Source organism: Dendronephthya gigantea, unplaced genomic scaffold (genome assembly GCF_004324835.1).
Source record: "Dendronephthya gigantea isolate DGI-Jeju-01 unplaced genomic scaffold, DenGig_1.0 000064F, whole genome shotgun sequence".
Classification (NCBI taxonomy): Eukaryota; Metazoa; Cnidaria; class Anthozoa; order Malacalcyonacea; family Nephtheidae; genus Dendronephthya; species Dendronephthya gigantea.
In genome coordinates, this window is record NW_021163074.1 from 1,023,623 (window position 1) to 1,051,291 (window position 27,669).

At 38.3% G+C, this 27,669-nt stretch overlaps 3 protein-coding genes across 7 annotated transcripts; 1 reads left to right on the forward strand and 2 right to left on the reverse strand.

Moving 5' to 3' along the window:
• Positions 1-1,926: 1,926 nt before the first annotated feature.
• Positions 1,927-15,702, reverse strand: LOC114530573 (helicase ARIP4-like). 4 transcript variants are annotated; one of them, XM_028552145.1, is made up of 22 exons: positions 15,398-15,702; positions 14,102-14,794; positions 13,082-13,460; positions 12,245-12,430; positions 12,025-12,139; positions 11,282-11,444; positions 11,081-11,145; positions 10,543-10,708; positions 10,056-10,130; positions 9,391-9,540; positions 9,131-9,249; positions 8,919-9,037; positions 8,536-8,635; positions 8,285-8,380; positions 7,699-7,808; positions 7,527-7,600; positions 7,330-7,431; positions 6,764-6,845; positions 6,412-6,490; positions 5,748-5,954; positions 4,875-5,110; positions 1,927-2,739 (listed from the first exon to the last, which is right to left on the reverse strand). In XM_028552145.1, the coding sequence occupies exons 2-22, from the start codon at positions 14,774-14,776 to the stop codon at positions 2,660-2,662; spliced, it is 3,378 nt and encodes a 1,125-aa protein (XP_028407946.1). In that variant the 5' UTR covers positions 14,777-14,794; positions 15,398-15,702; the 3' UTR covers positions 1,927-2,659. The 4 variants fall into 4 exon arrangements, with proteins under 4 accessions (XP_028407946.1, XP_028407947.1, XP_028407945.1 ...); XM_028552146.1 differs by lacking the exon at positions 1,927-2,739 and adding an exon at positions 3,178-3,898; XM_028552144.1 differs by lacking the exon at positions 1,927-2,739 and having other exon boundaries at positions 3,178-5,110; positions 15,413-15,702.
• Positions 15,703-15,893: 191 nt separating this feature from the next.
• LOC114530670 lies at positions 15,894-19,850 on the reverse strand. 2 transcript variants are annotated; one of them, XM_028552272.1, is made up of 3 exons: positions 19,666-19,850; positions 18,937-19,323; positions 15,894-18,849 (listed from the first exon to the last, which is right to left on the reverse strand). In XM_028552272.1, exons 1-3 carry the CDS (start codon positions 19,709-19,711, stop codon positions 16,061-16,063), a joined length of 3,222 nt encoding a protein of 1,073 aa, XP_028408073.1. In that variant the 5' UTR covers positions 19,712-19,850; the 3' UTR covers positions 15,894-16,060. The 2 variants fall into 2 exon arrangements, with proteins under 2 accessions (XP_028408073.1, XP_028408072.1); XM_028552271.1 differs by having other exon boundaries at positions 15,894-19,323.
• A 702-nt stretch (positions 19,851-20,552) lies between these two features.
• Positions 20,553-27,612, forward strand: LOC114530592 (constitutive coactivator of PPAR-gamma-like protein 1 homolog). The gene is made up of 11 exons (XM_028552174.1): positions 20,553-21,503; positions 22,155-22,362; positions 22,460-22,641; positions 22,987-23,299; positions 23,422-23,553; positions 23,809-23,921; positions 24,033-24,442; positions 25,145-25,481; positions 25,600-25,894; positions 25,967-26,146; positions 26,398-27,612. The coding sequence occupies exons 1-11, from the start codon at positions 20,715-20,717 to the stop codon at positions 26,886-26,888; spliced, it is 3,450 nt and encodes a 1,149-aa protein (XP_028407975.1). The 5' UTR covers positions 20,553-20,714; the 3' UTR covers positions 26,889-27,612.
• The last annotated feature ends 57 nt before the right edge of the window (positions 27,613-27,669 follow it).

Consider the following 27,669-nt stretch of genomic DNA (forward strand, 5'->3'; position numbering starts at 1 on the left):
TTTGACAAAGTTAATTACCAACGCCTTTATCTTATTATCATCAATCCACTAAAACGAATTTGTTGAGCGAAAACCCAGACATCTTTACGAAGTTGAAAAAGAACAAATTTCAAACATTTTCCTTATGAAAACGTGAGAGGACTTGTGAAAACTGCCAAGTTGGCCCAAGTCTAAACTTGCTGAAGTATTGGAAAATGAATCTGGAAATCCAGAAGTCAATGTTTGTGCATTTAATAACAATGCACTGATTGTGGATGCTATGGCAGTTATTCAGTCGATGAAAGGAAAATGGAAAACATTTGGCGATGATGCTCTTTTAAAGACCTCAACACGCTAGCACGAAAGTATAATTCCAAACGATTAGATTGTTGCAGACAGGTATCCTTAGTTGAGCATAAAGAATGCAGAGAAACAACGAAGAGCTGAAGGAGTCCAGAAAGTTCAAATCTTCGGAAAAGATCAGAGTGTTCCAAAACAGTGGAAAAAGTGTTTAAGATGCGGTGAAAACCCCGAACGATAGTGTTACAAGTAATGAGGTGTTTTCGCTCCATAGCACACGAAGAAGCAGACACTCGTTTAATTCTACATGCCAACCACGCAGCAGCAACGTATGATAAAGTTATTATCAAAAGCCCTGATACAGATGTTCTTATACCTGCGATTGCCATGCAACAACAGATGCAGAAAGAGATTTTCTGTAGCAATTATCTCGAAATTCTTGGGTGTGGATGTTGCACTTTGTTTACCAGGCTTTCATGCTTTTACCGGTAATGGCATTAGCAATCAAGCAGCATCATGGTATCAGTGTTTAAGTGCAGAAGTCGATCTTCCATCACTGGTTGGCAATGGCTGGACGCTTGACGATAAAGAGCTGGAGATAACTTGGACGACACGCCCACCCGCTCCGCGATCTTTAATTGAGTGCCAGTTGAGTGCAAGTGCAAGACTGGATGCTCGACCATGCATGCGTTGTTCCTGCAAAAAGGCTGACTTAAAGTGCACCAACCTATGTTCGTGTGGTGATTGCCAGAATGCTGTAGTTGAAGATGGTAACGACGATGATAGCAGTTATGGCCTGCCTCAATCTGATGACGATGATCAACTTGAAGGATCAGGATCTAATCTGGATTTCGGAGATGACGTCGATGATGAATTGTGGTATTAGCTGTCCGATTAAAAGGGTTAAGTTCAACATTTATTTGTGTTTTAAAATTATAAGGCGCTCGTAATCTCCCACAATGGTATTAAAACGTATCAATATCAACCTTGGTATGCGTGTTCAATATTTTAACATGTACAGTAGTTGTACGTTGCAAATCACAAAACAAAGGGTATGCTGGAAAAGAATTGTGTAGTAATTATTTTATATAATTGACTAGAAACAAAACGCTCGTGGATGATTTTGATGCGTGTAAATAAAGTTGTTCTTATTTATTTGTAAATTCCAAGAGCAGAATGCTATAGAAAAATCGCAAATTGGCGGATGTTTTCCGATTAATTGTTGTCCAATTCTTCTGTGACTAATTTAGTTTTGAAAAAGTATGAAAATTTACGAAAAACCTCGTAAAACTCCACTCAAAGCTTCCTTGTTGAAACCTGCTTGCACAGCAAAAATGCTAGAAACTTCATGTAAATACCGGTATAAAACTGCTGAATTTGCTATATATGTCGTATATTACACCAAGTATCCAAGACATTTCCTGAATCAAAATGGCGTCGGTGTATTGCAAAACATGCAAATTTACTGATTTTTCGAAGATGAAATGCTCGAAAACTGCAGGTTTGTGAAGGTGAAAACAAGTGAATTTAGACTTTCTATAATTTATCCTAATTTTCTATCGTGTTTTCAAGTAGTGCCCGAAGGGGGGCAACGAAACTGAACGATAATCGGCCACAGAATACGGCCTATTCATGATTTTCGGAATATTTCTTAATTCCGTGGTTATAATCAGCATAAAGAGGTCGTCGCAACTTCGAAAGAAGCCAACCTACTTTATGATTCTTGTTCTATCTTGTTTTGATCTGACCGTAGTCATCATCACCAACCCTCTCATGGTGCTATCAACAATATTCTGGTGTAAAAAGGACTATGAAGACGTTCGCGAAAAGATTAGGATATACTCAACGTTTTTTCTTCACGCGTTTTCAATGCTTGCTTTATTAACATTAACAATTGAACGTTTCTTCGCGATAACGTTTCCGATATTTCATCGAGCATACGTTACTAAGAAACGGCTGCTGTATTTGCTGATCTTTTTGATCATTTGGGCGACCAGCCAGATTGCATTGTCCGCAATATTTTCGCATCAAAAAGCATTAGGCTACATCATATCAGCGGCAAACCTTTTGATATTACTGTCGTTGTTTGCCTACCTTAACTATAAGATATTCATAGTCGCTAAAGCAAAACGGCGAGAAGGACGAGTTACTACAGCAACGACAACAGAGAGTGATCAAGTGGGGAAAAAACGCAAGTGGAATATCAAAAATATTTCAACGTGTTCCTTAGCTGTTTTCTGCCTCTTCGTTTGCTCTTTGCCACAAATGATAAATTCTGGTCTCCGTTCTATATCGAACACGCCTTTTTACGATCGAGACGTCTGGTTAATTAACATATGGTGCAGTACATTTGTCGCTATGAACTCAACGTTCAACTGTCTCATATTTTTCTGGAAGAATTCAAACCTTCGCCAAGAAGGAATGAAGCTGCTGAGTTGTTGTCGAAACGCGAGGTTTTGACTAGTCATATAAAAGAAAAAGGGAATATTATATATTTCGCGAACGCTTTCCCTTGGTGTGTATTTGGTTCTGGTTTACTGTAGTTACCTCAGTGAAATGTCGAACGTGGAGAAGTGTATCGATTTTAGCAACTGTAGAGGAACAATCAACACCTAATGTTTTTAAAACATTTTGCCGTCGGCAAAATATAATGTGTGTTAAACTGCCATAATTGATTTTGATATACTGATCACAGCTGCTTTTAAGTTGCTTTAAAAAACTTTAACCGAATCCGCGAATCAATCGATGCACTCCACCCAAACCATTGGCATTGGGAGGAATTTTCATTGGCTAATTTTTAACCGATTTTTCGCAAGCTTGCTGCGTGTGTTTTTATCGGATCAAAAAGCTTGTGTGATGATTTTAATTATGTATATATATACTACAATTTCCAACGGGTCTCTGTAAACATCGGAACCGTAACGATCGAAACCGGAAATAACCGAAACCGGAAATAGTGGAAGCTAAAATTGCGTTCCCGCAGAATTGCCAAATTTTAAAGCGCGCTCAATTCTTTCTGAAAAAAGTGCACGACGATGAGAGTGATTGTTATTATGTTATGCAATGCAATTCTGCTTTTGAAAGATGTAAATTAGTGAAAGAGTTTTCAAAATGTACGAATAAGAAAACATCGTTGGAGGGTGTAAATACTAAAGTTTTGCATTCGCCAAATTCACATCTCTCAAAAATGGAATTGCATTGCAAAGTTGCAAGAAAAAGTGCATCGTGTAACACGGCCTTTTATGTGCTGGTTTTGGGTTATTTCAGCTATTGTTTGCAACAGGGTGCTCATATAGATCTATGTAAACGCCCTGGCACAGAATAGAACATGCATGGTTTCTATTCTTTGGCCTTGGTTTGCAACGATTAAGCAAGACAAAGCAAACATGTTTCCATACTAAATTCACGCTAGGCACAGTGCCTTATCTTTGTGCCCAATAAGTTTAACAGCTTATTAGCAATTGAGCATTTCAATTTTGAATTGGTAATCAATGAATTTTATAGGGACACGCACTCACTAATTTTCGGCAAATATTTTCGGTCGGTCATTTCCGGATTCGGTCGTTTCATTTTCCGTTGCTTACAGATCCAACGTCGTTTACGATAAGTGGAAAAGATCCTGAAAGACAATAGCAACAAAAATAATTTATCGCGGCCTTATATAAACAAAGGTTTAAAAACATGTAAAAAATCTGTCAAAGATTGTCATATCTCGCTACGTTTTTGACATATTTGAAGTTACCTGTCACATTTATATTTGACGGCAGGTGTGTAATTATTGTACACAACATATGTGCAAAACATTTTTGTAGAAAAGATTCAATTTCAGTGTTAAAAGTAGTGTTTTTATTATATACAATTAATCAAACGTATAGTTTGTCAGGGCAGTAAAGGCTAACGCAACCGAGATACTGCACTATTTTTAGTTATACAAAAGCCTGTCTTGTGCAGATCAGGCAGGTTAGTGAATAAGTCAAGTTCCCAGCTGGTTATTTGGCCCCTTATAGAGAAACCATACTTTCAATCATCGTTTCATGTTTGTTCAACATTTTGATGAATTCACATGATGGAGTCTGCAGCGATGTTTGTAGTGGGTAAGTTGCTTTCCACCAGCGTAGAAATCTCACTGTTTTGTTCCGTAATTGTTGCATGGCCAGACCCGTTTTGATCGGGTACTGATTGTTGAAAAATTACTGGATTATTTGTCAATTGCTGAACGGTACTAGCCGCCATAATTGGTGTGTGGTCTGATTGAGGTCCAGCAGTCTCCGTAGACAGAGTTATAACATTGGATGTTGTAGGATTATTGTAGTTTTTAGTTGTGATTATGTCAGGATTAGTTCCCGAACTAGAAGTAGCTTTATCTATCATCGCATTCTCAAAATCTTCCTTCGGGTTGCTATTCAGCATCGTTGGTTTTTGAATATTTGACTCGCAAACGGTTGTGACATTTTTGGTCATTACACTAGTGGCCACACCAGGCTGATCAGAAGAGCCCGCATTACTTTTTGACGTATCAAGGGAAACCGGGTCTGAATTACTTGATTTAACACACAACGATTGAGGATTTGCGACCTCAGGAGTAGCTACCTTACCGGCATTATTGGCAGTATTATTTGCCTCTCCATTTTTCTCTGCACTTTTAGGCGTAGTTTCTACTTTATTTGCTGCATCGGACTTCTCTTCAGGAGAGGTTAATAAATCAACGACTATTGGTTGTCGGATTCCACTTGATGGTCGTAAGTCAGGGTTGATTTCGGGGAAAGGGTAGGGCAACGGGAAATTACTAGGGTATGGGGACAACGGTCGCAATTCTCCCGTTTGGTAAAATCTGCAAAATTGAATAACATGCAAATTATTTATTTATCAAGTCATATTTTATAACAGGCAGTCGGAATCATATTTAATGTTGCTTCGTATATTTTAAAACAAGGTGATGCAATGCAATTGAACCTGTTATCACCATTGAACTGTGGGTGAACTGGAACACTAACTCCTGACAAACATCCCTATATTAACTTGAAGCCAAAACAGTTTTTCTTAGTTATGAGTTGAAATACTTGACGCCAGACGTTGTACTGGATGTCAAATTAAAGCTATTGAAGTTATATTTTATACGGAAATTTCAAGATTTAAACTGCACAGGAAATATATTTTAAAAAAACAAAAACAATTACAAACCGGCAAAAATGCTAAATTTTCGAGTTAAACTCTCGAAATTTCTACAGAAAACATAACTAACTTGATGTTCATAAACATAACTTTAATAGCTTTAATTTCATATACGGCTCAACATTTGGCGTTAAGTATTTTAGCTTATAACTCAGAAAAAGTAAAAAGCACTGGCTTCAATTTTCCTCCTGAGTTATCGTTCCAGTTTGTTTACAGTTCAATGGGTATCACGTCCTCCCTCGCAGCGATTTACTTTATGATATATTCATATTTATCAAATTACACTAAATTTATACCTGTTATTGAGAAGAGGTGGAAGAGTCATGCCTGCCATGTAAGCCATAGAAGGTAAGTCAGCTCTGAAGGGATTGGCATAGGGTTGAACCGGTAGAGGAAGAGACGAAACGGGTTGTCCCACAGGGGGACTGGCACTAGCCTGGACACTTTGTATCGGTTTAACATGACCAATAGGACGATTTATCACTTCCTTCCTGATTTGTTCCCTGCAAGAAAATTGTATGAACCACATTTAGTCAGAGAACGTTTAAAATCATGTCTAAATCTGTTACAGATGTGTCATATCTTGCTTGGTTTTTAAAATATTTTGACCGAGAAAAATAGGTTATCCGAAAAAAACCACTTAGTTTGTCAGAGCATTAAAGCATACGAAATACTGTATGTACACTTGCCAATATTTCGACTTTGGAATACAAAACCACATTTATCTTGAACTTTAAGCAAGCCAACTTTGTTAAACGTGATTTCTAAACAGTATTTCAGGCCTCGATAAGTGAATCTGACAACTCAGAGGCTTTCAGAGAGAAACTCACAGCCTTTCGTGATTCATTCATACATTTTTCTTGTGCGGCGACAGACAGTTGGTGTCTTAGTCCCAACTATATTACATGCCAAGTGTTGCACGGTTTGGCTTCTCAACCTACCATAGAGTCATCAACCTACCTTACTAATGGTGAACAGACGGTGGAAGACGAGCTGTATTTGTTTGCAGAATCGATTGCTCGCTTTTCACGTTCATAGCCTATATCAATAAATATATTTATAATCTTTCAGGAACTTTTTCATAACGTTTTTTCAGCTCATGGCAACTCAAAAACCGTTGTACATATCATGTTGCCTGCTATGGTAGGCCATACTGCAGCCAGTACTAAGACCTGTGTCAGTTTAGTTGTCGTTTGGTCACACTATCCCTACAAAACTGACTTGCATACCCCACACAAAAGACAGAGTGAACCTAAGAGCTATAAAAGAAAATGCATGTGGATTATCTATCTCATTATGACTTGTAATGTACCTTTCTTTGCCTCGCGTTTTTCTGCTTTTGTCAAAATGTTTCTTAATTTACGTGACGATTGCAGCTTATGTTTGAATGGTGTCTAAAAATAACGATAATTAGTTCTATTTAGCCCCCACCACGCCCCGGAACAAAATGACACAAATCACAACAAAGTGTGTCGTGAAGAAAGACAAAAATACAACATCGTTTATCATGACAAAATGACAAAACTTGCATTGCATGGAGTTTAGAATGTTTTTAACAGTATTAGCTGCCTAAAATTCGTACGGTCCCGGGCAAACAAAATACATAATAGCCCGTTCACATTCTTGTTGCAATTTTTTGTGCGATTTTCTTCTTTTGATAGATGTGAACGAGTAATAAGTTCTGCACGAATGCTTTGTATTTGAACTTCCGTAACTAATTCAGCCTCATTCACTCGTTCGTATCAATCAAAAGAAGAAAATCGCAACGAAAATCGCAGCAAAAATTGCAAGTGTAAATGGGTCCTAACAAAGTAGTTTACTACGGAGAATCCTATAGGATCAATAAACCCGAATCAATACCATACAACTCATTGTTACCTCAAGAATGGATTCATGACAGGTCCCACAAACATAATTCAAGACTGGATCAGGAAATGCATTTGCTGAAATATTAAGACTGGGATCCTCGTCGTCACTGCCCTATAGTTATAAATCCATAAATTTTTGCATTGTAGGATTGTAGGATTATGGCAACACGTTGAAATATGTTGAATTATATCGTAAAAAAAACACACCTGTTCCTTGAAAAGATGCATCACTTCCAGTTTCGTCAAATTTGCCTCGGGATTTAGTTCATCAATAACTCGATCTATATAGGTAATTCCATGCAGTAGGGAAAATTCAAGACACAGATTTCATATACGAAATTATTTAAATGTTTTTTTAATTATAAATCATCCTGCACACCTGACATTCCCTCCTTTGTTATTTGACGTTCATACATTCGTTTCTCAAAAGTACCATAGCTGACCAAACGATAAATAAAGCATTTTTTCGTTTGCCCGTACCTATATATCCTAAATCAAGAAGGACACTACGAATCAGATACAGTACGAGGCTGATATCGACGTAATGTACCGGTTTCAATTGTTTTCGATCGGGCGGTTTTTGGCAGTAGCGAGTGAAGAAATGATAGCTAATTAAACTAATGTCCATGCAAGGGAAAAGGTGATAATGATAATGCTATTAAAAGTAGTATACATGTAGGTTGGGCTAACTTCATTTTATTAGAGGAGTGCAGTATGCGGTGAGCATAATTGCACCACCGATTGATGCAAAGAGATAGATGTTCAAAATTTGTGTTATGAATTCATTTGACATTCTTTAGTAGTTAAGGATACAATTATCAACTATGTGTAATAAAAGTTTGTTTAATTCAGGTTCCCGCTGATATCTACTCCATCGGATCAATTCGGGCTTTTTAATGGAATTTAAGAAACAGATAGGAACGAAACAAGTTGAGCTTCTTCAGTGTCAGGAATCTTCTACTTACCTACAAACAGCTTGTGCATCATGACATGGATTCCACGAAGCATCAAATATCACAACTCTATTACCACCAATCAAGTTCACACCCAAGCTACACGCCCTGTAAGAACAATACAAATTTAATTACATGGAAAAATAGAGCATTTGTCAATACAAATTGGCTCCTCAGAGGTCATCAACCTCGAGGAAACATTGCTGTCTTGTCATAATTTGATATACCTGCAAAATGCGATATTCTTAGGTCCCAAAACTTACCTTGTTGATAACAGGAAAAGGTAAACTGATTGGTTTGTTTTTGAATTGAACGCCGTAATTAGCTTGTCACGCTCTTGTGATGAGGTACCACCGTCTAGACCTGAACAATAAAAACCATTCGATATTTCTACGCAATCCGCAACAAGTAATGCAAAGAAGAAGTCGTTACTTTTCAGGAGATTCGGCCATAATCGAAGGCCCAGTCGAAGTTCGTTTACACTAGGAAAACCTAGCAAAAAACTAGGCCTGGGCTCAAAATGTAAACACGACTGTGGTAACGCCAATCAAATGAAACATGTAACATGACAAATAAAAATGGGAGATGGTAGGGAGCGAAGGTTACAGCAGGTGGTTATATTCAAATGAAAAAACTAATGTCTTACGGTAGTAGTTCTTGTTTTTCTCCCAGTGAACAGGTTGAAACATGAGTTGAGATGGCAATGGTGGAACGACACGTTTTCGAAGAAAATCTTCGATGAGGCTAAGTGTGGATAAACTTTGGCTACAACAGAAAAGAACAATTCGTTAAGAGACTCCGTTACCTGCGTAAATACAAACCCAGAAGTCCTGTGGACGCCAAAAATACGGGAATTACCTAAATACGAGAATTTTATCTCCCATTTGAAGAGACTTATCGATGAGCTCCATCAAAATGACTAACTTCGAACCATGTTGTAACACACCAGTTTTGTAATTGTCCATCAAGTCGCCAACCTGGCGAAAGCAAAAAAGGAAATTTTAAACCATTGCTGCACAGTAGTGTCTGTTTCGGAAATGATATTTTCCCATATGATGAAGATGAACAAGTCAAGACACAGTAAAAAAGGGTTTGCAAAACTACAACTAATAACTTACCCAGTCAGAAACATTGGCTATTGCCTTTGGATCAGGTGGACACATAGTGGTATCTGAGTTGGTGTTTAGCTGCAGTTTAGCATCGTTCTTTGAATCTTTCGTTTTCTTGCTTACGCTAACTCCAATATCTAAGTCTGGGTCGCATACAGTCTGTAAAAGATTACCCCCGTTACTGTACAACGATAATAAAAAAATTTCTCTTACTTAAAAACAGCATTCACTCGAGATCATCCTACTACAACTTCTACTTCCGTTCTTCCCCTCCACCTCCTGTTACCTCTCCTCCTCCTACGGCTATACTCTTACTACAACTTCTACTCTCTCCCCATCCTCCTCCTGCTACTTCTCTCTCTCTCTACTGCTACATTTACCACATCTTTTATTGCCACTCTTCCTCCACACCCTTCTGCTACCCCTCCTATCTTACTGCCACTCTTCCTCCACATCCTCCAGCTACCCTTCCTATCTTACTGCCACTCTTCCTCCACATCCTTCTGCTACCCCTCCTATCCTACTGCCACTCTTCCTCCACATCCTCCAGTTACCCCTCCTATCCTACTGCCACTCTTCCTCCACATCCTTCTGCTATCCCTCCTATTCAAATACATGTACATGTAACTTCTGCTCATTTTCTACTAACTCAACAACTCCTGATAATCACTCACCAAAGGCGAGGCATTTCTGCTTGCATCTTTCTTACTGTCAAGATAGTTTTTCAGAATGTCTGGATGATTCCAAATCTATAACAAAAACATATATTCAGGAAAATATCCAAAAATTATTATTGATTAATATATTGTAATAGTTAAATTCGTATCTAATTTGGTATGCATAACAACTGCCTGGAAAAGACAAAGGCACTTCTCGTGGTTTCGACCCGAAGGGTTTTCTCTTTTGGTGAGGGCACCTCGGTAGAAATACGGTTGAAAACGTCGATACGTGTTTTGGTCTGTGTTAAGCTGATGTTTACCACGTTTGGATGCGACGTTTTGGAGAAAACGCTACCGCGATACTCCTTGATCGATAATAATTAAAGGTAGATGTTCAGATAAAACAAAAATTTATTGTCAACACACAACATACCCGATACGTGTATGTTTTTGCAGTTAACTATTGATTATAAAATACACAGAGATTCCCACATTTTCTTACCTTAATACATATCCCAAATGCTTTAATAGGATTAATATAACCCACATAACGCATCGCTGAAGTCACAAATGCTTTGTATAAAGACTTTTGAACAGACGTCATCTTCACAGGAATAACATATTCTTCTTTTTCGGGTAATGTCTTCGTGAGAACTGCTTCGCTCCTCCTTAAAACACCAAAATCGAGAAATTACCGCTTTGCCAACATGGATCTGGTTGGTTTCAGGGCCGTAGCTAGACCGCTTGAGGGGTGACTTAATTGGAGGGTGTATATTCATATATTCATGTTTACGTATCATAGGAACAAAAGTGTACAACAGAAATCAGTTGGGCATAAGATAAATATATGAATATATGTACACCCCCCCTCAATTAAGCTTCTAGCTATGGTCCTGGTACATTTAAGTCTGGTTAGAAAACGCTTAAAACCCACGTGGAGATAAAGGTGGTAAACGTACCCAACCTCCTTTCGACGGTGCTCGAAAAATCAATTGTGCGGCCATGGTGCTATTGTGTGGCCATTTTGTTATATTGTTTACCTTTGTACAAAGCCCTCCAGAAGACTGTGCAAAACATGGGCTCGGAAACGCATCAATTTGATATCCTGTAAATATTCAGTGATAATCAGTTTAACCTAAATTTCACACATTCGTGTCTAAGTAGAAGTAAGTATAAATCATATTGTATGACGACGAGGACTTGGAAAACAAGAGAAACGCAAGTTTGCATCAATAACTTACCGATGCTGTGCTGTCCACACACTGCCCGTTAACAATAGGTCTTTCAAACATGTTTGAAAACTCATGCCTGGTTCCCAGAAAATTAGGCCGAACGAAATCCACCATGCACCAATATTCCATCAAATTGTTTTGCAATGGATAACCAGTAAGTACTACACGCCGTCTGCGAAAATACACATATACATATGTACAAGTGACACCAAATGTTGATTGTACAGTACTTTCATGGCAGAGGACATCATAACGAGTCTGGTAGTGTTGAAGACTACATATTGAACTATACTTTCTACGAGGAGACTTTATCCAGACTGATATACTTCAGTCTTAGGTGGAATTAGAGATACTGAGAATGATCTGATTCAGTGGTGGTGTAGCCAGCCTGGGAATTTAGTCATGCTATGCTAATATTTTGGTGATAATTTCTAAAGACTGAACTGAATTTAATAATTCTAATGAATTGCAATTTGCATAGCGGGACAAAATCGGTAGGCTGACTACGCCACTGATCTAATTGATTCAAGAATTATCAATGGAGGAAACCCAAACTGCATGAATATTATATTTTTCAACTGTACACATTTCTACAAACAAGTTCTAGACTGCCATGTCTTTACTTTCTCTCAAGATCTACCTACGACCATCCTTCAAGCTGGACGTTTTAACTGTTGTTCCAGTAATTTTAGTCAATTTTGTTTGCATGGTATTCATTACCGGGATTCCGTAAAAAATCCTATTACACATACCTCGTGTGTATTTTCTTTAGAGCTTGCGAAATATTTGCTTGACTATTTTTAATACGATGGCCTTCATCACATACAACAAGATCGGGGCCGGGTTTACAAAGAGATTTCTGCACTTCTGAAAATTTGTAGGTAAATGTTAGAGCAGGTAAATGTTTAACCCATTAAAGAACATTCAATAAACCAATTCATTGTCCCAAAAAAGATCATTTGCAGTATTTACCAAGCAACAGATCCATATTTTTCTCCTCTTCATCAAGATCAATAACCTCCGTTGTGTTAGTGTTAGTTCTCTTTCTTTTACTTCCAGTTAGTTTAGTATTGTTGACCAGCGATGGCGTATACATAGCCAGTATTCGATACATCTCGTAACCCATAAGCAGCACGCCACCGTTCTTCTCCCAATTTCCTATGGGGACGAAAGAAGAAAACGACTCTCTTGTCACAAGCAAAAGATCAACTCTGTCATATCGTGAAAAACGAAAAGAATTTGTTTTCTTCGCCTTTAGTGGCTCAATTCTGCTATACTTTGAGGAAAATGCTTCTTGTTTGATCGTACCTAACTAAGACAATTTTACCTTCACCACTAATAGCAGAAACAAACAACTGCATGATCATGTCTACGGAATATCCAACAAATTTTAGAACTGGTTAAATCTTTCCAGTATGCATGATCATGTCTGCGGAATATCCAACAAATTTTAGAACTGGTTAAATCTTTCCTTTGATTTCCTCATTGATTTCATGTACAAATGTTCGAATGTGTATGACTGTATCTGTCCGAAGTGTATTAAAAAAAGGCCTCTTCCGTGCAAATATCATACAGACACAAGGGTACATGCCTGAAAATTGTAAACGTGCTACCCGCCCCGTGCTACCCGCCCCGTGCTACCCGCACCGTGCTACCCGCACGTAATCGGAGAACGATCAGCAATTGACTCTTTTAGGAAGCTATACGTTTATTGGTCCATGTGCTGAGTTGAAATGCTTTTATGTAGAGTCTCGTCACATTCTGAGGAGACATATTTTCAGTTGAAACAAAAAATACATGATATCTTACCTATCAAAGCTGATCGCGCGACAGTAGTTTTCACACTTTCACCAAGTAATAATACTTGAAATGTTCTTCCTTGCTTTTCTTGATTACCATCTTCTTTCATCAAACCTTCCTCAGATGTTTGCTCCCTAGCTTGACTGGATGGAGCTTCTGGTAGCCATAAATTGAACTCACTATACCAATTTTGAATGGTATTCATCGGAACAATACACAAAACTTTAGTGGCTTTCGTGAATTGAAGGAAGACATCGATAAAGCAAATCACTTGCAATGTTTTTCCCAGACCCATTGAGTGTGCTAGGATGCATCCAAATCCTGGACTAACTTCGTAGCGAGACAAAGATTCCACCAAATTGTCATAAAGAAACCTTATTCCTCCAATCTAAAAAAGCACAACAAGGATAATTTAAGTAAATAGCAAGAGATTAGAAGTAGTATACGAAGGCACATTATATACAAGGAACGTGAAGAAAAAGTCAACTAGATTGCCTTAGAAAATCAGATACAACAGATTGATCAAAAGGTTGCGTTCAGACTTGTGGCTGATACTGGTGCTTGATGTTTGAACTTGTACCAAGAATATTTAAACACAGTGTGGCTGTTTCAGAGGGTACCATTATAGAGGTACAGTAGTGCTTGTTTTTGGTCACTGTACCACACGGACAGATTTTCAGCTCTAACAACCTTTGAACGCTTTGAAATGTATTCATATGCATTTTGTACCTTTGGAGAGAGTTAGTCAGAAAGCTTGAGTACTCCTTTACTACCAAACAATTGAGAATTGTACAATAGAAAACATACTATTGTTCTATCCCATCAATATTTTATATCATCAATATTTTTCATATTTCATTTTTCCATATTTCATTTAGAAAGTTCATGTCCAAACTAGGGACCAAAAGAAAAGATGGGCACCAGTGATGGGCACCAGTGATGGCCACCCAGTGTGAACTCACCCTAAAAAGCATTTCTACATTGAAAGAGAATACTACCCAAAAGGCAATAGTATACCTATAAATTTACCTGGTGGGGTTTGGCCACGCTACAAAGATGTGATGCTAGAAATATATCAGGTTCAGTTGGTGGGTGATTAACATTCACCAAAACTCGTCCATGAACATCAGGTTGGTTGACATCATCATTAGTATGACTTCCACTATTCTCAGGCTCCTCATCTGCCTCGTTCTCCTCCTCTGTTGAATGTTCCGAATCAGAATCCAAAATAATCACACAATCCGATAAAGGCTGTGGCTTGTCAATAATAATATCACACTCATCGTCGCTATCATCGATAACAATTATCCGATCTGGGTCTTTACGTGGCACATCAACAACCACAGGCTGTGCTGGCACATTAGTTGTCTCCAAATGTGGAGAGCTTTTGTCTAAAGGTGAAGCACTCCTAGCTGCTGGTGTTGCTGTATTTAAACTTTTCTGTAGTTCCAAACGTCTAAGCCTTTCCTGTTCCTCTTTCTGAGCACTCAGAGTTTCACTGTCAAGCTGTTCTTCAGACAGAATTTTTCGGATACGTTTTCTACCCTCTTTACGTTTTCGCTTCTTTTTTTGTTTGGGTGCACCATCACTTTGACGCAGGTCATGGTGAATTGGATCATGAGATGTGGAAGAAACAGCGTCATTACCATCATCATCAGAGTCCTCAAGATTCCCACTGTTATCGCTTAAACTGTCTTCGTCCATAACTGAATTTATTAGATGCTGAGAAAATGAAATATGTACAGTTGGTAACAAGTTCACAGCTACTGGAAAAAATTATCCTTAGCAAGCCTGTACATAATTATTCTCTTTTGAAAAAGGTTACTTTCTTCCTTCTGTCTAATTTAATTAATTAAATATTAGATTACAAACATAGAAAGAACATGGGCTAGATAAAAAAGCCCCTTTAAGAAAATAGGAAGTTGACCGGTCTCCTCCTATTTGAGGCCATGGATTTCTCTCATAACCAATTCCTTTATTGATTACCAAGTGACAACAAACTCAGGTAGTAAGACATGGGGCCTTATCCAATCAGTTCAACAAGTTGTTTTGTAGGAAATGTGTTGGACTAAAAAGCTGGAGCAGATCCAGCATTCTGGTTGATGGGGTTCCATATTTTCATACATTTGACTGTACCAAAGTGGAATATACCATATTCCGGTATATTCAACCTTATCAAGATTGATGATGAAAACATGTGATAGGTGAATGGCAATACAAACTGATATGCTGAATGAGTGATGCAATAATATAAATGATTCTAATTTCTAACATAACATCAAACTACTTTAAACCTATACTTTATAAACATTATCGATCACTTACTTGTTATATACTTACGCAAGGTCTTATATTTCACAGTATTTGGCTAGAAATGGCTTGTATCTCCATACAGAATATCCAAATCATTTACACATTCTGTCATTCATATATTCAATTGATATATCCGGTTTTTTAGCATTATCCTCATTCAACTAAAGTTGTTTTGATAATATGTATGGTTATCATTTCACAGATTTTCAAAGATAGACTTAGACCCCCATGTGAACGAGTAATGTGGTGAAAATAATAATGCTTGCCAGTAGAAGAAGAAGAAAGTATTAAAAATGGAAAATAAAATTTAAGCCGCCATTTTGTACATCCGAAAACGCGCCGGAAATATACTGGCTGGCGGTAAGGTTCGTCGAAATACTTTATCTTGCACAAAACAATCTTTTAAAAGGTAAAAATAACCCTACATAGTCGAGGCGTGCGGTACTTTCCCCACCTATGTGGGTGTTGTTGGGTAACTTACAAACTGAGAGGGAGATCTAGAATCCGTTCGAGAAAGTCGTATTCTAACCCCGTTTTGCGACGAAATCAGCTGTTTTTAACAGTTATAACTTATAAACAATAGAGTAATTTCTAAAGGAGAGCCTTTTTGACACTTCGTATAATCGTATTATTCTTTTATTGTAGTTTACATTTTGTATAATTGTATTATACTGTCTATTGTTCTTTCGATGACAATAAGGACTCGTTCTCCTCGATTGTACTCTCGTTTGATGGTGTGTATGGAAATCCATTCACTCTCGCTAGTCTTGCAGTAAAGGCGTAAAACAAAAATGAAAACAGGTGCATCACTTTAAAGATAATAGAAAGCATAGGCAGAAAAAGTAAGGAAGCAATGGGAAAAATTATCAGAATATTTTCGATTAAATTGATTAAGTGTAAAAATGACACGCTATCAGAGTCCAAATCTTCACCATTATAAATGCTTTCGATTAACCTGAGTGCTGCGATAACAATCAGCGTTCCAAGTGATAATGTTTCAAGCACGTTATCGACTTTGGACCTGAAAGGTTTAACCCAGACCTGAGTAAGTAGAATAGCTACACAAACTATTAAGGAGTAAATTGCTTTTTCACGATTCTCGTATACAAACGTTAATATCAAAATCACAGCTAATCTACGAAAAATAAGAAAACCTTCCCAGGGAAGATGTGAGGCGGGGAAAATCAAAGTTGCTTTGTGTGGCCTAAACGGACCTAAGAGAACGCGAAGGATGGCTGACTTACTGCCTCTAGATTCGTGTTCAGAATCTAAAGCTCGATCTACATTTTCCTCCCTGTTTTCACGCACAGGTGTATCGTCTTGTATCATATCAACTTCCTTATTTCGAGCCCCATTTTTCTTTGCTTCAGTACGGCGTGGGAACTGTCGTAGCAACAAATACGACCAATAAAAACAAGCTGGAAGTGGGATAATACAAGCCAAGAGAAACTGTGCGACAGAAATACGATTCAACTTCAAAAGATACGAGCCAAGTACGGGAACAAGACAAAATGGAAGTATGCAAGTAATCAAGTAAATAAGAAGAAAATATTGAAATTTTTGATAACATTCTTTATTACCATCAAGAAACATAACTTGTCTCTCGCCAACTGGTACACAGTGGAGTAGGGAGAGGCATAGTTGGGTGGAGGAGGCGTACATGAGAAGTGAAATGTTAGCAAAGGCCCCTGCAATACGACTCAAAAAGCACTTCCTTTCTAAGCCATGATTATGACTTAATGTTTCGGTGTTTCTGGGTCTGAACAGCCTCAATTTTTGAAATGATTTGAATAGAAGTATAGACAGCCACAATAAACATAGAAGAATTAACAAACTATAACCTACTGAATGAACAATGAACGCTTTTTCAACCGCCCGAAGATCTTGAAAAGGACAATTAAAGGAAGGAATACCAGCAATGAGAAAACTGAAGAAAAAAGTTTCCAAGTCATCCAACAGGTTAATTTTATCATCAAAACCAAGAGACCTTCGTAATAAATAAACAATCTGGTAGTAGTAGAAAGTTATTTTTAACAAACCACCTGGTTTAAAGGTTTGATCATTTCTGTGAGTGACAGAAAGCAAACAAGGCAATCTGGGAAAGATACGTCCCCCTAGAAAACCCAGAATATCTTCCTGGTATAAGAAAAAAAGTAGATAAATGATTAGGTAGAGTGTTATCCCAGGCCAGAATGACGCACCTGTGCAATGTTTGTTTGCTTTACATTTTGTATCGAATAAAGTTTCCGACATTCCCTCGGGGCACTCGCCACACAGGGTGCCCGTTCTGTTACCATGACAACTGTGATAGTCTTGGCAGTCTTGAGTACCACAGCAGTATTTAGTAGGACATTGTAGAAACTTAACTGTCCAATTTGACCTGTCGTGAATGTATCCCCAAAAATTTGGCTTGGATTTTATCTGGCCATCAATACAATTTCCACCCACTGGACATTCATGGCACTTGACGTATTTGGTTACGTTGTCCTTAAATTTGCCTTGGGCCAAAGAGTACGTTTTTGTCGGACATTCCTCACAAAACATTTGAAACAAAAAGCAAGATATTGTTTTCCAACTATTATAACATTCGGTAGTTTTTGAATTCATGACATAGCCTTTTGGACAAACGATTCTTACAGGCTCCTTGACTGTTAAATATGTATTTTGTGCATCGTGCGATATGATGTAAAACAAGTTGCTGCCACTATTGCGTCCAATTCGATGAATTTCATACGAACAGTTTTCAAATGTTGCCGTGATTGAGCTTTCAATACGAATGAGTGGAAAATCAGGATTGCGCTCAGGAACACTGTGAGAAAAATGGCATGATAAGAAAGAATAAAAGCCACTGCCGGAAAGATATATCGGACCATCTTTCTTTGTAGGAGTGCTTAGAGTTGCAATGAAAGTGGTATTGACAACTTTTACACTGTGCGGCGCGGACGTTGGGAACGGCTCAATATTCTGGGTACTCCTTTTGACAATGTTGCTCCAGAGTGCTCTGGTACTGGTGTTCACGAAAAGAGAGTTGGAAATGCTAATTCGAAGCGTTTCGTTCGGATATGCTGGTAAAGAGATATACACTACCCCTTGATTGCAGCCAATATTTTCGAAACGTAATCTATCCAAAACTATGGATGCTTTAGTTGGCAAACTCGAGTCACCGGAGTCTATTACTAAGGCTTGGTAAAGGGAATAAACGTTAACAAAAACAGAATTTGTAATCCTTACATCACATATATCGATCAAAGGACTAATGATAATGACTGAAGAGGTAGCAATTGTTTGTGCCTGTGTAAAGTTGCAATTATCAATGAGAATGTTGAATATTTTTTCTTCGCTTGCTGTTCCCGAGCGTAGCAAAAGTGGACAAGAGAAAAACGCCGATCCAAGCAAACGAACCACCATGTTGCTGCAACGCACCTGCAGGGGATATTGACGACTTCGGATGTGAGAATCGGATACTAGAATTAAACAATTAATTGCCATGACTTTGACAAAATGCCGAGATTCCTCTATGTTGCAGGAATTTAATTCCAACTCGAACTTACTAATTCCACTAGTAACGTTAACGTCAAGTACATCTCCACGGCTAGCTATTGAAAGGTTGGAGAATACAACTTTTGAACTTGCATTCGCCAAACTATTAATTCTAAAAAATGAATAGCTCTGCTGACAGTGTAATACTGCATTTCCATTAAAGCCGTAAAACAATAGCGATTTATTTAGCACAATCGTGTCAAGTCTTTTTTGAGTGAAGTTTTCACATTCCTTATAGGGTTTACCCCCAGCGTAATCAATACGTATGACGTCATTATCACGCGCAATCGTGATGGTATGTCTCAAACTGCGACAAGGTAATGTTTCGTCGCCACAATTTTCTTTATCGTGTCCATGATGACTAACGAACAAATTTTTTAATGATACGGGCTGGATACCTGAAATAAATGAAGTTATAGCATTAATTATATATATATATATCTTCTGTAGTCATTGTGAAATACTGCAATTTCATTAAGAGATAAGAGCTAGGATACGAGGAGTGCCGGTGATTTGAGCATTGAATGCACCCTTTGCGAGTTGTAATTGTACTCTTGCCCATAGCCATTAGCCAATAAAAATGACTTTAGTATTTGCAACTAGCGTTATGATGTAAGTTGTTGCAAGTGTGAGTTCTGTTTGGCAATATTAAAACCGGAAATGGAACAAATAGATCTATAAGACTCGGACCATATATTAAGCTTTGTTTTCTTTATAAAGGAAAATTAGCATTTTCTTACCGTAGCAAAACAGAGCCAGCAAGATGAAAATATTCGCCATCAGCATTTTTTATGGCAAGCGACAGTGCATCTGTGCCAATATTGCTCGGTGTCTCTGCCACTGGTCTCTGCTGACTGCTGAGTGCTGACTGTGTATGTCACAAAATTTTCTTGCATTGCATTGTGGTACTACTAGTTTCCAACACTAACTTACTCATTAGGTAGTGAGTGCTGCCTACATTCGACTAATCGTGAAATATTTTTCGCTACCAGAAAATAACATTGGCACAACCGATACAACGAAATTATGATGCTTCTGATGGTCCTGTTGACAGTGTTGTTCGAAAAAGTATGTTTATATTTAGCAAGAACCCGCTTAGCCTGACGCAACCACGGGATGCGGAAAGCTACGTGATATGCACTTACCCTTGGCCTCGTGTATTCAGTGTTTTTTTTAATGGAAAAATGCTCAAAAAGACCAACTATTATATAATGCAATGTTAACAATTCCTCTGATGTTATATATTCGCTGCATGACCCTAAGCCCCTAACCTAACCAATTCCTAATCATGCGCTCGCGATACGAGTTTGGGCACTGATACGAGTTTGTTTTGTAATCACAGAACCATTGCTACGCAAAGTCACAAACTAAAGATCATATTCTTCCTCTGTGGCTAAGTTCACACGGGACTGGATGAGTTTGAGATTATGTTCGAATTCGTCCGGTTTAGGTGGACGTTCACACGGTAAAAATCGATAAAAATTTGACCGGTTCCAAGAGTTGTTCACACGAGGAACCTCATTCGTTTGTGTTGTTTAGTTACATCCATTCAGTAACTTAGTGAGATCTACGGAGGCATTAGGGATGTTTCCGCCCGTTTGCAGGCTATCCCTATTGCTGATATATTAACAATAGAATTACATTTCAACATGGCGCTTTCGATAGCTTGAATTTTACACGTGTTTTATTCATGTTCTACTCCGATTTCCTGGTGTTTCTTATGTGCGATTTATGGGTGTAAAATGTAGTTTTGTACAACAAAAACCGAAAGGCAAAATCGGTCATAAACATGGGGATCCAGGGCCTACAATCTTTTGTTGAAATACAATGTTCCAACGAAGCATTGCAAGACATTGACTTCAAGGAACTAAATCAAAGTGTAAATCATGGCAAAACAGCGGTCACTCCATCGGTTCTCGTAATCGATGCTATGAGTTGTTTAAAACATTTTTACGGCTCGAATACGGACTGGGTTTGCGGTGGGCAGTGGAATGAACTACTTCGTAATGTTGAAAACTTTGTTCGGGCATTTCGGCAAATTAATATTGAACTGGTTGTTTTCTTTGATGGCGAACAAGACACGGCTAAGATCCAGAGCTGGATACAAGAAGAGGAAGAGAATCGACAAATAGTTCATCAGATTTTATCGCATGTACACACCACTTGCACCTTTCCACCAAAAAGACATTTTTTCGCTCCGAAAAGCGTCTCCACGTGCCTCCGTCTGGCCTTCCGCTGTCGCGATGTTGTCGTTTGTTCCACTGTAGGGGACTTGCACAAAGAAATAATCAATTACTGTAAGAGGCATTCGTGTTTAGGAATTTTGGGTTACCATTCTGACTATCTATTGCTTGATGCCATGTCATATTATTCGTCTTCACATCTCAAAATGATAAAGAAGACAGGGGCAACGGCGGTCAAATTTAACACTGATGTTATTTTTCGCGAGCTGGAATTGGACAGAGATCGTTTGGCCTTGTTCTCTACATTACTTGGCAATTCTTTTCTTCCCGAAGAGTGGCTAGCACAGTTTCATTGGTCCTTGCTGGGGCCTGATCACCCCCTGGCCAAGTTGCAGGTATTGTGTTTATGCTATTGGCCTTGGTTCTTTAATATATCATTTTGATTTGGCCTTGATTTTTATAATTTTGAATGCATTATTTAGATCATAAAATCTAATATTGACTTCAATTTATGCACAAACAACATTACAATCTCTATTACCAGTGTATTTCCTCTGTACCTGATACCAATCTATGCGTCTTCAGATAGTACATTTTACCAGTTGAACATCCATACATCTAACGGCTAATAATCTCCATGCACCCCTTGATTAACCTTGTTCTTTTTTGATTAATTTCTAACTGTATTGTTATTCAAACCAATTCCACTGATTATTTATCATCATGGGTTCATTTTCAATATTGCACCTGGCTTATATATAGATGTATGTTACTATGTAAACAGAGTAATTTTCTATGAGCCAATCAAATTTATTATGGCAAAGTTGATTTTGATTAGCAGTGCCAGCATATTGTGTAAATAGTCAGCCCAGTCCAGATTTTAGACTAAAGAATCTTTAATATTTTTAAATGCATTTGTTTTTATGTCTGGCTTACCTTTTCTACCTCCCATTTGGCCAGCTTACTTTCTTATGTGCATGGAAAAAGTACAGGCTGTCACTCTGGCTATTATTGGGTTTACATGGTATTGATTTTTTTAATTACAGGCACAAGTGGGTAAACAGTTTATCTTACCACCATATGATGTTGTTGTTCGAAGTGTGGCAAAATATGTTCGCGAATTGGAAGATATATCTGACCTTCAGGCTATTATGTTGCAAGTATTTAGGTCACCTGAGACAACAGAGGCAGATTTTTTACACAGGTTGCAACGTTCAATTGCACATTATTCTAATGATGGCTCTTCTGATGAAGGTAATTATGTGTAAGATCTATGTGTTTGTTTTCATTTGACTGGTTCAATAATTTTAGTCCTGCTTTGACCTCAATGATATTCTTTGGTTATTTCTAGTAAAAGAAAATGGCGAGTCGGAGAGTTCATGTAATTACCCAACTGTATCAAATGTCCCCAATTCTGATGTTTTACCTTCTCCAAGTAATCGGACAAGTGAGTCAAACTATCAAAAGCGCTGGCAGCATTGGCAACAACATCAGTATGTGCCCAGTGGTGAACTTTTGAAAATGTCAAATAAGGTAAAAGAGCATTTAACCACATTTAAAAATGTTTTAAAAAATTGCATTGAAATGGTTTTAAAATATTGCTCCAATTTTCCTATGCTAAATCATAATACGGTAATCTTAAATGCTATAAACTATAAGTACTTAACTTAGCTTAATTTTACATTGATGGACACCTTTATCCATTGTTCTGTTTGGAAACTTGGAATGATGAACAATTTAAATACTGGTATGACCTGAATCAATGAAATTTTGATTCAGATCGAGCTTTTTAAAACCGAGCATCACTATAGGCCCTATCATGGCTAGTTATCAACATGGAGACTAATCTACTAATTACCTTTGTAATTAACCTTTTAGATATCTAATGGTATCTCCCCATCCAATTCTGAACCAGATGTTGAAAAGCTTGTTGCAGATGTCCAGCAACTTCAGTTAAAGGAACTCGATCTCAAGGGCCCCGACCAACAAGACTTATTGAGTCCCACCCAAACCCTGTCTGCTCCTGAAACACCCAGTACACCCACCCAGGAAGAATTTATTTTGGCTTGTCCTGATACCCCCGAGACACCTAAAGCCTTTGATGCTGCAACCAGTCCTATTGTTTTTCCCCCCACAGAGGAGAGTACAGCAATTGTTGGTGATATACCCATTGAAGATCCAGAATTGCTAGGTATGTTACAATCTTTGCCATCACACCCCTTCTGATATTGAGGACTTTTATTTGAGGTTTAGAGAGGTTAAGCTACCTTTCCATTGCCAATATACTGAGAGTATTCATACATGTTTTTTAAGGTGTTACAATAGAAGCTCCTGAAATCCCAACATCACCATCAGCTTCTACTGATTCAGAACCTGCACCGTCCATACCCCCATCTCAGCTCTCTCCTGCACGGCAGACAAATGTTTCACCTGCATCAAGTGATGGTTAGTACAATACATACTTATATCTTGAAGAGAAAACCCATAATGGACCTATTATGTGTTGCCAAGTTAAGAAATTTTTAATACTTGGGTTCATTTGTTTGCACAAAATAGCTATAAATACCAGTGATGAGCAAAATATAGAATATTGTGTAAGAACTGGCTGGTCAAAACTTTAGGTATCAATCATACTAAAAAATAATAGGAAATGTACAACTTTAAAATTGGCAACAGGAAATAATATATTTGTGTTTTTAGATAAGTCAAATGAAAAGCCATTATCAGCGTTCTATGCCTTCATATCACCTGAAGTACTAAAGACGGCGAAAAAACGTCATCAGGGTGGACAGATGATGGAAATGGTTTATCAGGTACAACTTTGAGGGTTTTTTTTATAAAAATACATTTTGTACTAAGCGTGTAGTTATTTAAGCTTGAAAATTATGCTAATAATTTTGTCCCTCAAACGTTTCCATATATAGGTTTTATCAAAAGGAGAAATAAAGCTTAGCGCGGCATTGGAAGATGAAAATCCTAAAGGACGTGTTTCCACGGCTTTGTTATACCGAAGTGTTCGTCAGCGTGTGTACGGCATCCTACTGGATAAAAAACTTTATGACTCTGCCGGAGCTGAACAGCCACGTACACCGCCACCGTCTATCAGAGAGTGGTGTATTTATGGCGGGAAAAAGTTAGAAAAACCTGAAATGGTCGAACCCGTTAGCCTAAAATGGGATGTCCCTGGGTGTAAACAATTATGGCTTGGCACTCAGCCCACTGATAATACGAACAGATTAAAGGCCTTTCTTTCATGTATGCTTAGTGATTCACCCAGCATGACAAAAACAACTATGGTACCACAACGCTGTATTATACTTTGCTGTGTGTTACGGTACGTATGTATCCTGCGGATATCGAAAGTAATTTGGATTGTATGACTGGTTGGTTTTCGACCGTTTGTTTGAAATGTTTAGAAACTATAGGACACTAGTTTGCTTGAGCATTCCTTTCGGCTGATGATCTTAGACCAGACTTCTACAGTATTTTGGAACTAATGGATGCATATATCAAGAATAAAACGTTCGGTTTTAATTTTCTCTTGTAGCAACATTCGACGGGTCCATCCTGAACAGTTACAAACTGGTTAAGCTTTCTTTCATCCGATAAAATTCTTTAGTAGTTAGAGATATGATACGACCAGAACAGCATGATTGGGTTTCTTTTGTCGTTCAGAATTCAGCCATACGTTGTCCCGTAAATCATTTGTATACTGGATCTGAAAAAATTTTTACTATCGACAATTGACAAACTACGGACAAGGAATGAAACATGATTGTTGGTGCTTTATAACGTAGCCTTAACTAAAATGTTGTTCACTCTACTAAACAATATGAGATGTAGCAACGCGTCCCATTCACTAAAATATAACAAAAATGTTTGCAGCATGTGCACTTTGCCACATTTTGAAACCTCCACTTAGCCTCCACAAAAAACACAGTTTACTTCTTAAACAATTCCTTAGTGCAATACATTCTGGCAAAATGTTTACCCATCACCTTTTCCATCTAGTCAATTGTATGTATATCATTTTTAGATATCTCATTCAAAAACAGTCTGGCCATCCAATCCTTCGTGCCCAGGAACTCGAAGCGTTTCTCGCCCAGGCCCTTTCGCCTCATCTCACGACAGAATGCAACGTCACGAACCTCATTCAAATTAAAGTCAACAAAGTTGACATACGTGGAGTGAATCTCGCCACCATATTTATGCGAGGGGTCGAGACTGCGATCTTTGCTAACGATGCATGTGGCTCTCCAATTCCATGGGATCTTGTCTGCCCTTGGAACTATTTTGACGGTAAACTCTTCCAGAGTAAATTGAACATTACAAGCAGTGATAGTGCGACGTTATTGGATCTCTGTGATGGCAACGTGAGTACAATCAGTACATACAATGTATATTGAAATGGTGTTGCAAGAAATCGTATTGTATCGAGATTTGTTCGAACCAAAACCCAAAACTAATGATTTTTCATTATTCTTTATGCAGAGTTCTCGTGTAGAGAAATTAGAACGAATGAAGTGGTGTATTATGGAGGGTCTTGGCCAAGACTTCATGCTAAACGGTTTACCTTCGAACCGTAATGCTTCGACGATAAGTCTGCTACCTTCACCGTTCTTTGGTCCAATCCCCCCTCATCTTCGTAACGCACCGCCGTTGAGTGCACAATACGGAAACTCACAGAACCATCAGAATAAATCGCGCGGTCGAGGCAGCAAAAGGCCTGTATCCGGCTTGGGCGGAACATTGCAAGTTGCCGGGGTGCCTGTCGCCAAATTTCAAGGTATGTTGAACAAAAGGCGCTCTCAGATTGAACCAATTTTTTCTATAAAGTTAACTTGCATTTTTTTGTTAGGTAACCGAGCTGGTCGCGGATACAATCCTAATCAACAAGTAGTGGTTGGCGGAAGGTCAAGTGTGGATATTGGGGAGCATAAGTCCAGTCTCCGTGGTCGTGGTTCCCGCCATTCTTCTCAGGGTCGCGGTGTATCCTGGGCGCCAGACACTGTTGATAAAGATTTCGACAGAAGTGCAGGTATGGTGAGAATAAATCCATTAATACATGACCAAAGACTTTGAACTTTGTAAACTAGGCTGCAATAAATAAAGCCGGGTTTATACGTTGTGCAACCATTTGAGCTTTATATATACTGAAAATTGTGCAAAATTTGTATCGATAAATACATTCAGACGGCAGATCCCGCACTATGAAAGGAAATTTGTTTCTGTAAAAGTGTCACACATGCATGATCAGATCTTTACCAAGTCGCATTTCGTTATTGACAGGTTATCGTCCACCCACGTCAAACCAATCCACGAATTTAAGTCAGGTTAACGATTACATGGACTTCCCGGGGAGCTATTCCCCTAAGCAACAGCGAGGAAAGAAACGGTCCCACAAAATCGGTGATCAATCACAAACCGGCATTAACCACCCCGGAGAAATGAACCCGCCACCATTGATGCATCCTCGAGTGCCGATGCAGGATCCCAACCAGATGTTTGCGAAAATGCCAGCACATTTTGGGACTATGTCCGCCCCTCATGGTCGAGGTATGATGATGGAACCATCCCCTGCAAATATGGGCTCGCTTAATCTTAATCAACGCAAAGGTCATATGGTGAACACTCCTCAGATGATGGGCGGGGGTGTAAATCCTGCTGTACCAAAATACAACATGATGCCTGGATTAGGGCTGGCGAATACACCAATACACGATAAAGCTATGATGGGTCGTGGGTGGTGGTGGGAACAAATGAAACAAGCCCATCCATAGGAATTCTTATCACGTGCAAAATTCATAGTGTTAACGTGCAAGATTTTAATCACATGAGAAATTCATAATATCGTGTGCAAAATACTATTTGCTCACGTGCAAAATATCAGTGTTAACGTGAACATCTAATTAATTTCGCGTGAAAATCGTTTAGTGTTCACGTGCAAATCCATAGTGCTCACGTGAAAATTTTAGTCTTCATGTGCGAGGTTTGTTATTCGTGCAAGTTTCATATTGTTTACGTGTAAGTTTCATAGTGTTAATTCAGTGTGATGTTTTACAGTTTTAGTTGAAACCAAGTTTTTGCGAAGATTTATTTTAAACTCAGTTGGTTTCACGTCTTATTTTCCAAAATTTCAGTGATGTAACTTAATTGACTTTCAATGATTATCGATATGGTAGTTAAAAAAGTTGGAAAACTGACCTACTTTGTTTGTCTTTATAATTTTAGTCAACCTGCTTTGAGAGGACGTATTGATTATCAGTTGTTTTGACGTTACCATCCTTGCTCGAAAATTAAGTTTCATCGCTGAAAATTACGCCGCTGTTTCGTCTCCATATAAATCAAATTGTTGTGATTGTTGATTGCCATTAATACATGTAACTTGGCAGTGCGTAGACGATATTTTATCCCAATACTGTGACGAAAAGGACTTGGTTTACACTGGCTTGGGATAATTAAACTAATAAAATATTTCAACTGAACGGTCTGAACCATAGAAAAGTTGATGGCTGGGATTGGCGACCATTTTCTCGTACTGTACCATTTTCTCTTTTGCAT

What these genes read in the sequence shown, in the direction of transcription:
- LOC114530592 (XM_028552174.1), top strand. Translation starts at nt 20,715, where the DNA reads ATGGGGATCCAGGGCCTACAATCTTTTGTTGAAATACAATGTTCCAAC. An exon ending in TTCACCTGCATCAAGTGATG is followed by an intron (nt 23,554 to 23,808) that starts GTTAGTACAATA and finishes TTGTGTTTTTAG; the next exon opens with ATAAGTCAAATGAAAAGCCA. An exon ending in ATACTTTGCTGTGTGTTACG is followed by an intron (nt 24,443 to 25,144) that starts GTACGTATGTAT and finishes TATCATTTTTAG; the next exon opens with ATATCTCATTCAAAAACAGT.
- LOC114530573 (XM_028552144.1), bottom strand. Translation starts at nt 14,776, where the DNA reads ATGGACGAAGACAGTTTAAGCGATAACAGTGGGAATCTTGAGGACTCT. An exon ending in GATAAAATTCTCGTATTTAG is followed by an intron (nt 9,038 to 9,130) that starts GTAATTCCCGTA and finishes TTTCTGTTGTAG; the next exon opens with CCAAAGTTTATCCACACTTA. An exon ending in AAAACGCGAGGCAAAGAAAG is followed by an intron (nt 6,491 to 6,763) that starts GTACATTACAAG and finishes TTATTGATATAG; the next exon opens with GCTATGAACGTGAAAAGCGA.
- LOC114530670 (XM_028552271.1), bottom strand. Translation starts at nt 19,711, where the DNA reads ATGCTGATGGCGAATATTTTCATCTTGCTGGCTCTGTTTTGCTACG. An exon ending in GCTGGCTCTGTTTTGCTACG is followed by an intron (nt 19,324 to 19,665) that starts GTAAGAAAATGC and finishes CATTTATTTCAG; the next exon opens with GTATCCAGCCCGTATCATTA.